General features: G+C 37.6%; 1 protein-coding gene across 1 annotated transcript; it reads right to left on the bottom strand.

The window, feature by feature from the left end:
• Positions 1 to 6,872: 6,872 nt before the first annotated feature.
• Positions 6,873 to 8,829, bottom strand: LOC107609862 (uncharacterized). The gene is made up of 5 exons (XM_021106092.2): positions 8,782 to 8,829; positions 8,054 to 8,128; positions 7,852 to 7,962; positions 7,334 to 7,429; positions 6,873 to 7,046 (listed from the first exon to the last, which is right to left on the bottom strand). Exons 1-5 carry the CDS (start codon positions 8,827 to 8,829, stop codon positions 6,873 to 6,875), a joined length of 504 nt encoding a protein of 167 aa, XP_020961751.1.
• Between the last annotated feature and the right edge of the window lie 3,049 nt (positions 8,830 to 11,878).

Here is an 11,878-nt window from a genome sequence, read left to right as displayed (position 1 = left end):
ACCTTGTAGGACAACTCCTACCACTAACCATCTCCCTCTTATTCTTAAAGCCACAAAGAGCTCTAAGTTGACCATCTGTCTCAAGTAAAGTATATTCAAGTGGGCTAATTAAGCTTAGAGATGAAAGATTTACCCACTTGAATGAAGGAATGGATGGTGACGGTTTTGGGAGAGAGGTCTCCAACAACTTTGGCAAGGTGATTTCTAGCTTCATTCCCTTGAGCTCTTCCTTGACAACTTCTACCTCTTTGCACGCATCTTCAATCTCCATCTCTTGATCAACCTCTGCAAAGTCTGCAACCATGATATGCCTTGGAGGTTGTACACCCTCCTCAACATCAACATCAAAAACCTTGGAAGGAGGCTCTATGACTGGACTTTCCCATGGAGGTTCCGCATCTCCCAAGTCTTCAACCACTTCTTTTTCTTCTATAATTTCTGCTTTCTCCACTTGCTCTAGTACAAAATCAGACTCCTCCTTGATGTCTTCCACTTCATGATAACTTTTCTCAAGGGTCTCTACTACCTTCACCTTTAAGGCCTCCTCTAGCTTCTTGTGAAGTATGAATTCGCGAAACCGATCCCTTTTCTCTTATTCCGGGTCAGTAGCATAATTGGGATCATGTTGCTCTTGGATTGATGGATATGGGTATTCTTGCACGAAGGGTGGTGGTGCAGTAAAGCTTGAGGGTTGAATATTGGAGGTATAGGGTTGGTCCATGCGGGATATAAGATTTTGGAGTTTAGAGGTGAGACCAATGAACCTAGAGATGAGTGTAGATTGAAGTCCCTGTTGCCCTTAACGAATAACACTATAGGAGGGTTCATTTGTTAGGAAAAAGAGCTCATAATGGGAAGGTGGTTCTTTTTGGTAAGGATATAGAGATGGTGAATATTGAGGTGGTGGTTCTGGGTATGGTTCATATGGTTTGTATGGTGGTTGGTATGGTGGGCAAGGGTTAGGGTAATAAGGAGGTATTTTGTGATGGGTGTTGATTGTCACGAAGGGATCCACTATAACCGTTGTCTTGATAAGCATCATAGAATGGTTGTTGGTAATAGCTTGGAGGTGGTTATTGCCAAGAGGGTTGATCAGATCCTTATGGCTCCTCCCATCTTTGATTGTCCCATCCTTGATCCAAGCTTTCATTGTAATATCCTCTTCCTGCAACTTGATTGTAACCAAACTCATAGTCAAAGGGATGAGAATTCATAGTTGTCAGAGAAATAAAAACTAATAAAAATTAATAAAAATAAACTCCTAAAACTAGAAACATGAACAAAGAACGAAAAAGCAAAATTATTTACAATAACCAATAATAAGGCACACGTTTGCAATTCCCCGGCAACGGCGCCATCTTGACGAACAAATTTCTGCTAGTAAAGAATTTCACAAATAAATCCTCATTGCAAGTATAGTTTCTAAACCAACAAGAATCCTTTCGTACAAAAACTTGTTTGTCACTAAAGCAAACCCAATAAAAATAATAACCGAAGTATTTAAACCTCGGGTCTTCTCTCAAGGAATTACAGGGAGGTGTATTTATTATTGGTTATGGTAAAATTATCTTTTTGGGATTTTTGAGTAAGGGACAAGAAAAGTAAATTGCAAGAAAGTAAATTAATAATTAAGAAAACTCTTGGAAAGATATGAGAATTAGACGTCCTATTCTAGTTATCCTTATCAATTGTGATGAGAATTGTTTATTACTCCTACTTAGTTAACCCTTACTAAATAAAGGAAAGTCAAGTGGACTAATCAATCTGATTCCTCAAGTCCTAGTCAACTCCTATGGAAAGACTAGCTTTAGAGGTATCCAAACCAACCAGCAACTTTCAATTATCAATCAACAAAGGAGATTGATAACTCAAGAGTCTCCAATCACTCTACCAAAGCCAAGAATCATAAAAAGCTAATTTAAAACTTTCCCAAGCATTTTATCAAACACTTGGAAGGAATAACATAAAAACATAGAAAGGTAATAGGGAATGTAAAATCCAAACAACCAATTGAAAGAATCAATAATCATAAGAACAATCATAAATCTGAAATACCTCAAATTGCATTAAATAGAAAATCAAATCTAACATGAAGAGTTCATAAACCAATTTGTCAACATAAAGTAATCAACAAGGAAAATAAATAAACTAGAATGCTAGAACAAATAAAAGTATAAGAGAACTAAATTAAATGAACATTGAACTTGGAATTGAGAAGAAATATACTGAAAACTAAGAGAAATCATAAAACCTAGAGAGAGGAGAGGCTAGAGAGAGGAGAGAGCCTCTCTCTCTAGAAACTACATCTAAAACCTAAATTGTGAATAATGAGAAGTTGTATGAATTGATTGATTTCCCCACTTTGTAGCCTCTAATATATGTTTTCTAGAACAAAAACTGGGTCAAAAACAGCCCAGAAATTGACCCCAGCGATTTTTGATACGTCCAGCACGTGGCTCTGTCACGCGTACGCGTTGCCCATGCGTATGCGTCGTTTGTCCGTCACACTATCCACGTGTACGCGTCATTTCTTGTATTCCTTCCACTTTTGCATGCTTCGTTCCCATCCTCTAAGCCATTCCTACCCTATAAATCCTGGAAACACTTAACACACATATCAAGGCATCGAATGGTAATAAGAGAGGATTAATAATTAGAAATTTAAGGCCAAAGAAGCATGTTTTCAATCAAAGCACAGAATCAAGAAGGAAAATGTAAAACATGCGAATTATATGAATAAGTGTGAGTTTAGGATAAAATCCACTCAATTAAGTATAAAATGTACCACGAAATAGTGGTGCATCCGTCTCTTTGGTTTTTCTGTATATGTATGTAACTAACTCTTGGAATTCTCTCGTTGTCAGTTTTACTTTATTCAACTTTTCTTTCAAGACTCCTAGTTAAACTATTCTTCATATATATCTATGTACGTGTTTTTTTTAGAGGTCGTGGCACCTCACCATCTTTGATTTATGACCTAGGCGTAAAGCTTTATATAGTAATGTTCATACCCCTCCCGAGCAAAAGGTCTGGGCTTAAGAAACTAGAGCTCCGGCCTCTTAGGACGGCCAAACCTGCAGCCTGACTTCTCCCAAAGGAAGTCAGAAGGCCACAGCAAAGGCCCAAAAAGGCCCAACTTGACGGAAGTCCACCGCCCCCTGGAAGGAGGTGACAAAAGGATAAGATTTGACCAGCAGGAAAAAGATAAGATAAGATAAGAGGACTTATCTCCCTAAAAAAGGTCACCTGACTTCGCTATAAATACACTGGAGCACCCAGGTAATGGTCATACTCCAATTCTATTAAAACCCTACCTAAAGCCCGTACTGACTTAAGCATCAGAGTCTCTTGCAGGTACCACCACCCTTTTCCCCTAGGGATCAAGGACCGGCGGCACCTCAGCTCCAACAAGTCGGGCACGGCAAACTCTACCGAATCAGGACACCTCGTCTGAGATCGACCTCAACGTTTCAGGTATCACCTCGAAACATTGGCGCCGTTGTCGGGGACCTGGAAGTCATCCCACAAGTATGGTGAACAACCCACCTCACAATGATCACACTTCCGGATTGGAAGATGGTATACCGATAAAAAATTCAGATTTCGTACCCCCCCCCGGCTATCACCAAAAGAAACACACCATTCCAAGGGGGACAAACAACCTCAAAACACAGAGATCCTAGACACCATCTGCAAACAACAAGATCGTCTCAAACAACTTGAACGAGAGGCCGAACGACAATGGGAGGCCGAACGGGACCTACGAAGAGAAACAAGACGATGCAGAGAGCTAGAAGAAAAACTCTAGAAGCTCGAAGCCGACCTCAAGACCCGGACTACCCGATCCAATCGCGAGACTAGTCCTCTCAGAGAACAAGACCCATTCACAGAAGAAATCATGAAGGCTAAAGTCCCAAATGATTTCAAAGCCCCTGACATGACTCCGTATGACGGGGCATCCGATCCAAGCCAACATCTCAGCAACTTTAGGAGTCGAATGTACCTCACCGATGCCTCAGACACAACTCGTTGCAAAGCCTTCCCAACCACTCTCACCAAAACGACTATAAAGTGGTTCAACAACCTATCCCCAAGGTCAATTACCAGCTTTGATGATCTTGCCAAGATGTTCCTAGCCAGGTTCTCCATTCAAAAAGACAAAGCTAAACACGCTCCAAGCCTACTCAAAATCAAACAAGGAGATCGGGAGAGCTTCCAAACCTATATGGAAAGATTTAGCAATGCGTGACTCGACATACAAAATCTCCCTACAGAAGCAACAATCATGGGACTTATCAACGGCCTACGAGAAGGACCTTTTAGCCAGTCCATATCCAAGAAGCACCCTACTTCCTTGAACGAAGTACAAGAGCAGGCCGAAAAGTACATCAACATGGAAGAAAATTCCCGGTTAGGAGAAGCCTTCAAAACCAGCTTCTCCTACTCCTCCCGAGATAAAGACAAGGAGCCAAAGAAAAAGGAAGAGCAACCCAGAGAGAAACCTAGAAAATACCATAACTACACCCCCTCCGAGTATCCCTCGTAGACGTCTATAGGGAAATATGCCACACGGAGAAGATTCCACCACCCCCGTCCAATCAAACACAAAAGGGGAGGAAGTCGGACTGAATATTGGGAATACCACAAAATCTACGGGCACCCCACCAACGAATGCTACGACCTGAAGAACGTAATAGAAAAGTTGGCCCGAGAGGGAAGGTTAGACCGATTCCTAGCCAGCAGACCGGATGACCCCAGGAAGAGAAAAAGGGACGAAGAGGGAGGACAGATTGAACGCCCCCTCACACCCCGAAGAGACACATCCACATGATCAACGGCGGATTCGCAGTCGGAGAAATCTCAAAGTCATCCCGCAAGAGGCACCTTAAAGAAGTATACCACGTCGAAGAGGGGAGTAAATCATCCGACCTCCCCACAATCTCTTTCACCAAGGAAGACGCTACCGACATCATCCCCGGACATGACGACCCCTAGTAATCACTATCATATTAGCCAACGCCAACCTCCATAGAACATTGGTTGACCAGGGGAGCTCGGTAGACATCCTATTCAAATCCTCCTTCGACAAGCTCAGGCTTGAAGAAAAAGAATTAAGAGCGTACTCCAATAGCCTATTCGGGTTGGGAGACACTCTAATCCAAACCTTCAGATACATCCTGCTACATACTACCTTCAGGAAGAGAGCCCGATCCAGAACGCTAAGCATAGACTACATAGTCGTCGATGTAAGCTCAGCGTATAATGCCCTCACAGGTCGGACTACTCTAAACCAGCTCGCTACAGTAGTCTCCACTCCACACTTGTGCATGAAATTTCCAACCGCGGAGGGCATAGCCACTGTCAAAGGGACCAGAAGCTCGCACGACGATGCTACAATGAAAGCCTGAACTTAAAAGGCGACCCCAGAGGAAAAGAGGCTAACGCTATCGAACTTGGAGGAGCCCAGGTTCGTGAAGAAATCTGTCCTCAGCCAGAAGGCGAGACCGAGGAGGTACAAGTCGGAGATACCCCAGACAAGATAATAAGCATAAGAGCGAACCTAAGGGAGGACCTAAAGGAGCTATTAGTCAGGCTATTAAAGGAAACCTCCGACCTCTTTTCCTGGAAGGCCGCCGATATGCTTGGCATAGATCTCGGCTTAATGTGCCACAAACTGGCCGTGTACCCCGGGTCTCGACCAATACAACAAAAGCGTAGGAAGCTTGGTCCAGAAAGATCACATGTCGTGGAGGAACAGGTGCAGGCCTTGCTAGAGGCAGGATTCATAAGGGAGGTTCACTACAAAAAATTCTGGTTAAAACGGCGGTTTTTTGGGATATTTACGGCAGTTTGAACCGCCATTATTACCAAGAATGGTGGTTTTAGAAAGCGACGTAATTCTGAGCGCCATTCTGGTTATTACGGCAGTTTTCAGAAAACCGCCACAATTCCCTGGGTTAAAACGGCGGTTTTTGGATAGGTTAAAATGGCGGTTTAAACCGCCATTATTTCCAAATAAAACGGCGGTTCAAACCGCCGTTATTTCCAAGATAAAAACGGCATTTTTGGTTGGTTAAAATGACGTTTATGAACCGCCATTTTTACCTTAGCAGAATGGCATTTTTGGTTGGTTAAAATGGCGTTTGAAACCGCTGTTTTTACCAGGTTAAAATGGCATTTTTGGTTGGTTAAAATAGCATTTTGAACCGCCATTTTTACCCTGATAGTGATATTTTTATTGGTTAAAATGGCATGTAAAACCGCCGTTTTTACCATATTAAAATTACGTTTCATGTTGTTTAAAATGGCAGTTACAAGCCGCCATTTTTATCGGATGAAAGTGACATTTTTTATCGTTTAGATATGTAGGTTTAACTGTCATTTTTACCGTGTTAAACAAATAATTTTTTGTTTAAAATTTCACAATAACAAGAAATCATAACCTATAAACAAAATATTATGTAATTTATAAATAAAGTATTAAACAGATTGAGAAGTTTAGTAAGAAATCATAACCCATAAGATTCAATGTCTGAGTCATTACAAGGAATTTTATGGTTTCAGTTTAGCAATTTAAAGAAAAAACAGATTGAGAAGTTTGGTACACCTTCATGACCACAACATTTTAAAACTACTCCTGCAGGACACAACATTCTCCATTATAGTTACCGTAGCCACCAAAACATTAGCTCTTTGCTTTGTCACTGTCTTCACTTTAGACGAGTTTGATCCGAATAAATGTTGCCATTAATTTTGCATCCAGCAATATAGGATCTTGCCAGCAACAAGTACATGTCTTTCTACCTTTTGTACTCTTTGTATCGAAGAAAAAAGTAACCAAGATAATCAAAATCGATTGGAGACACTTTTGCCTATTCAAATTCCACATTCAGAGTCATTATTTCGTTCACAATCATCATAACATGATGAAGATTAATATTTAGTAATTGTATCTGAATTAGAGCCCACAATGCCCAGAAAATGTGTGATGCCAGAGCATATGCATTTGCCTCTGCATATAAAGTCTCTAGATCCTCCATAGCAACCTGTATTAATAAATCAACATATACGTTCATGCTTAATCCATGTAATATAGTTTTATTAATTATGATGACTTAATCAGTTAATCCACTTCACCATGGTAACAAACCTCGTTTGGTCTCTAAGATTGTAAGTAATGCTTGAAAAAATGGTATTGCTCGTTCCTATTTGGGTTTAGGGTTTAGTGGAGATATATGCCAGTGAGTAGACATGATGGTTAAAAGTAAAGCTTAGCATACTCTGAAATCCACAAAACGCTTCTATAACAACTAAGATTAAGTGACCAACTTACAGATTCAAATACACTAACAGTAGATTTTCTCAACCGCATCTGTTTGATCATTCTACTGGGGTCCCTCATATAAGCAGCGACTTGATTAGTTATATCCTGTTATGAAACAACACATTATGAGTAAAATAACATGCCTCTCACATTAAAGACTTCCAAATTCATAGAGACTTCCAAATCTTTTGATGACCTCTCTAGACCTTCAAGAGAAAGGGAAATCTCTCTTTAAAAAGAACAAGAAAATAAATGAAAAAGCGCCTAAAAATTAAAATATTAAGGACCCAAAAAAAATTGAATTATCTTTAAACTGGAAAGGAGTAACCAGCCACCAAGAACTCTTCTTGTTAAGCTATATTTTTTTGTTTGATTCAGTCATAGCAGAACAAATTATTTTGGCTAAAAGAGAGGAATCACCCAAAAATATTTGTACATGATCCGTGCCACCCATTCCTATGACTGTATATTAAGCACAAAATAGATATTTTTTCTTTCATATGTAAGTTCCAAGTCAAGAAACACACCTCTTGGAGTTCCAATATAGAATCTAAAGTCTCCTTGGAAGAAGTAATCAAATCTGAGTATGCTACTCTAACATTTTCATCTGCTTCACAAAATGAAGACTTGACTGGATCCTGCAGACAATATTCCGTGCTATCAGTCATGAAACTCAAATATGGTGAATATCAAATTGCATTAAATCTTAAAATTGGGATAGGAAAAGACCTGAGGTAACCTATTTGAACTTGAAAATTGCTTCTGAAGCAAGAACCTAAGCTCAAGAATTTTGTACCAGAGGGCCTTGAAGACAGAAGTCAGTGATGTTAATATAAAATCAAATCAGACTCAAAAGTATATGTACATTTTACTACCTGATATTATTATATTAATCATTCCCCTATTAGATGCCTTTGAGTTGTCTTTTGTTCTATGAATAAAAGACCATGTAAATCCTCCATCTAATTCATGCCTGTACAAAGGTATTTTTTCAAGTGCTCGGAAAGATAAGGATGAATTATGAAGTACTCTAAAAAAACAAATATTTTAAGATGATTGTTCTTTTAAAAATATTATATGCACACTAAAAGTCAATTATTATAGATTTATATATAAATATATATATATATTATTTAATTCATCATTTTCAATACTAGTAAAAATTTAATTATAAATTTTCATTTGATATAGAAATTTAATTACATATTTTTGAACTAAAAGAATTTAATTAAAAAAATAGCTATGGACTAATTAAAAATTGGTTTCTTATTCTTATTAACGAGAAGTGATCATGAAAAAATGTGATTATTCTTTATTCAGGTATAATAATTGATTTTGGCATACAAGACTATTCATCATGATTCTTCCATTAAAATTGGAGACACTTGTAATTAACAAAAAATGCTATAATATTTTACAGAAATAATACAGATATATAATCAAGAAAAATAACTTACCAACTTTGTAGAGCATGTTGAAGAGACCCCCATTGTCCATGTACTCATATGCAAGAAGCTTCTCTTGGCGGGAACAATCGTAAGCAAGAGGTTGCAACACAAATGGATGGTTGACTTGGCTAACTTTTCCAATTGTTCTCTGGAAATCACTTTCGGAGATTCCCCAATCCTTGATCCTCTTCACAGCCAAGAACATACCGTTGACCATCAGCACCTTGTAGAGGCTCCCATGCATTCCTCTCCCAATCAACTCAACTGGTGCTCTCAGAAAGCATCATTGCCCCTTGTATGTTACAAAATCAGCTATTATATATTCATATATAAAAATATATATAATTTAATTTATTTTTAATAATATATTTTTCTTTCCTTGGTGAGGGACTAGGTGTACATGCCGCTGGAAGCAGCGATCCACACAAGTCAGGATTTTCAGAAAAGCTTTTCACACAAGTTAGGATTTTGAAAACTAACAAACAATTAAACCTTATTATATTTATAACTAATCTTTAGCTCATCAAAAGATGAATTTTGCATTTTATAAAAAATAATGATGTACCATAAAATTTTTGGATTTGTTTAATTTGGATTTTGTTTAATTTTACCAAATATAACTAGAACAGATTTAGAAAAGTTTGGCAATAGCACAAGAAACTCACTTACCTGGTGGACATGCAAGGCTGCCTTTATTATGATGGTGTCTTGTTTGATTAGTTTCTGAAACGGGAATGACAACTTGATTGAGGGAAGATGGAGGTGATAGGTGCATTTCCTATAATGAATTTATTATATATAGCTTAGTTGATGAGTGTGAAGTATGAAGGTTTATTATTGTAAAGCATGAGCATGAAAAGGGTGCTTTAGATACACTTCTGGGCACAACCACCAGCCACAAATAAATATCTGCATGAAAATCTCTCAATCATTGAACAAAACTCAAAATTGACTATTATTTTCCTTCTTGTGATAAAAAAATTATGTATTAAGTGACCTCAAATGTTCTGGTACTAGACTAAACAAACCTCTGATTTTGCATCCTTGATTGAAGAAGCAATTGCCTCAAATGTAGAATGACCATCTACAAACTATTTTTTAATTATATCTAGATACCATGTTTAAATAATAGTGACAGTAAAATTAAAGAAGAAAAAAAAAAGAATTGAAGATGAGTAGTAAAAAAGAACTGCAGAATAGAACCTGAACAAAATTAAAAAAGAACAAAAACTTATAAAAGAAAACTAATGAATTGAGTTAAAAGAAATATGTCACACCCATTAATAAAATTCGAGGAACTTATATATACAAAATCTCACCAAAGACCAAGGCAACGAGCCAACGAGATATATCATAGCTGCTATAATAAAATCTATCTTTCTAAAGCAACTAATCTTGGTTTTCTTGATTTTCCAAACTTTTAGCTTGCTGTATTATATTATTCTCTTCCTTAGATTGGAGCAAAGAAGTTCCATGACAAATGGAGCATGCATGGACAAAAAGGAAAACAATCAATTTGACGTTGCAATGCACAAGCATTGCAAGTGTAATGCTCTTTCCACAGCTAATCAGACCATCTAACACAATTTGCTTCCTAACTTTAACACCTAAAAAATTGAAAGACACACAAATCACACTGAACTTCACTTTAAAAAAATCAAGCCAAAAGAGAGGGTGGGGAAATCAAGCCAAAGACACATCACCATCAGCCTCAAATATGCATATTAATAATACTCTTTATTATATATCCAATACATATAAATATATTACATATAAGAAAGAGAATTGGGTTCAATAACTACCTTTTGGTCTCTGTTAATTGTATTAAATCTTTTCTCAAGTCCATAAATACATTCAGTATAGTAACTATCCCTCTCATTTTTATTTCCAACAAAATTACTCCTATCTATCAAACTTTCAAAACATGAAATTTAATGTCTAATTATAACAATATCTACAAAAATTTAAAACTGCAGCTTCAATGGGAGCAGATTAGCAGTGTGGCAATCAAGCTTCTAGTAGTAATAATAATAATAATAATAATAACCAAAGAGCAAAAATCACCCAAAATCAGAATCAACCATAGAAAAGCAAGCCAAATTCCATATATTAGGATCAAACACCCAATACTCATGTGATTTTACCTTATCTTTTGAATTATTGTTTAAAATACGTAATCGATTTTAAAATGATACTGAATCAATTTTGAAATAGAAGAAAAAACAAAATTCCTACCTATTGAGCAAAAGCAGAAGCAGAGTATAACTAAGCATGCAGCGATTTGAAAGATTTAACCTATAATTTACAAACTGAAGCTAGAAAAATAAGAAATAGCACTCACATATATGAAGCTATTCTCCTGCACTTGGTTTTCATCATCAAACACTGTCATTATCAAAATTTACATCACATTTATCAAATACAACATAAGCATTTATTCACACAGCAACGAGAATACATTTATTTTTCTTAAATAAAGAAAATCTAAATAATGTACTTCTTGTTCAATTTAACTATATTCGTATTAAAGAAGAGACTCATTACAGTATCAAAACACAGAGAATCGCACTTTTGAACCCTAGAATGTAAAAAGATAGAAAACTGACCTGCTGATCTAGAACGAAAGGGAGGCACTGAGGATTTTGGCGGAGAAGACACAGAGGATGACAAGGAGGAAGCTGGAAGAGGAATCACCGGAAAAGATCGCGACGGGAGGAGATGTCGCCGAAGGAGATCGCCTCCAGGTGTTGCCGGAGAAGATCATCGCGGAAAAGATCGTCATTGAAGGATATCGTCACAGGAGGCGAATGCAGAAGGAGATCGCCGCTGGAGAAGCTGTCGCTGGAGGAGATGTCACCGGAGAAGATCGTCGTTGGAGGAGATCGGAGAATGCCACTGAGAGAGTTTCACTTTCGGGTTTCACTTTTTCACCAGATAAGATACTTAGGGTTTCTTGGTTTTGGCCTTTTGGCCCTTTTTTTTTTAAATACTGGTTTCAATAATGGCGGTTGAAAACTGCCAAAATCACCAAAAAATGCTATGTTTGAAAAATTAATTATGGCAACATCATAAAATGTCATAATATCCGAATATAATGGCAGTTCTT

Source organism: Arachis ipaensis, chromosome B7 (genome assembly GCF_059453495.1).
Source record: "Arachis ipaensis isolate K30076 ecotype BB chromosome B7, ASM5945349v1, whole genome shotgun sequence".
Classification (NCBI taxonomy): Eukaryota; Viridiplantae; Streptophyta; class Magnoliopsida; order Fabales; family Fabaceae; genus Arachis; species Arachis ipaensis.
This window is presented reverse-complemented; position numbering and strand designations above follow the sequence as displayed.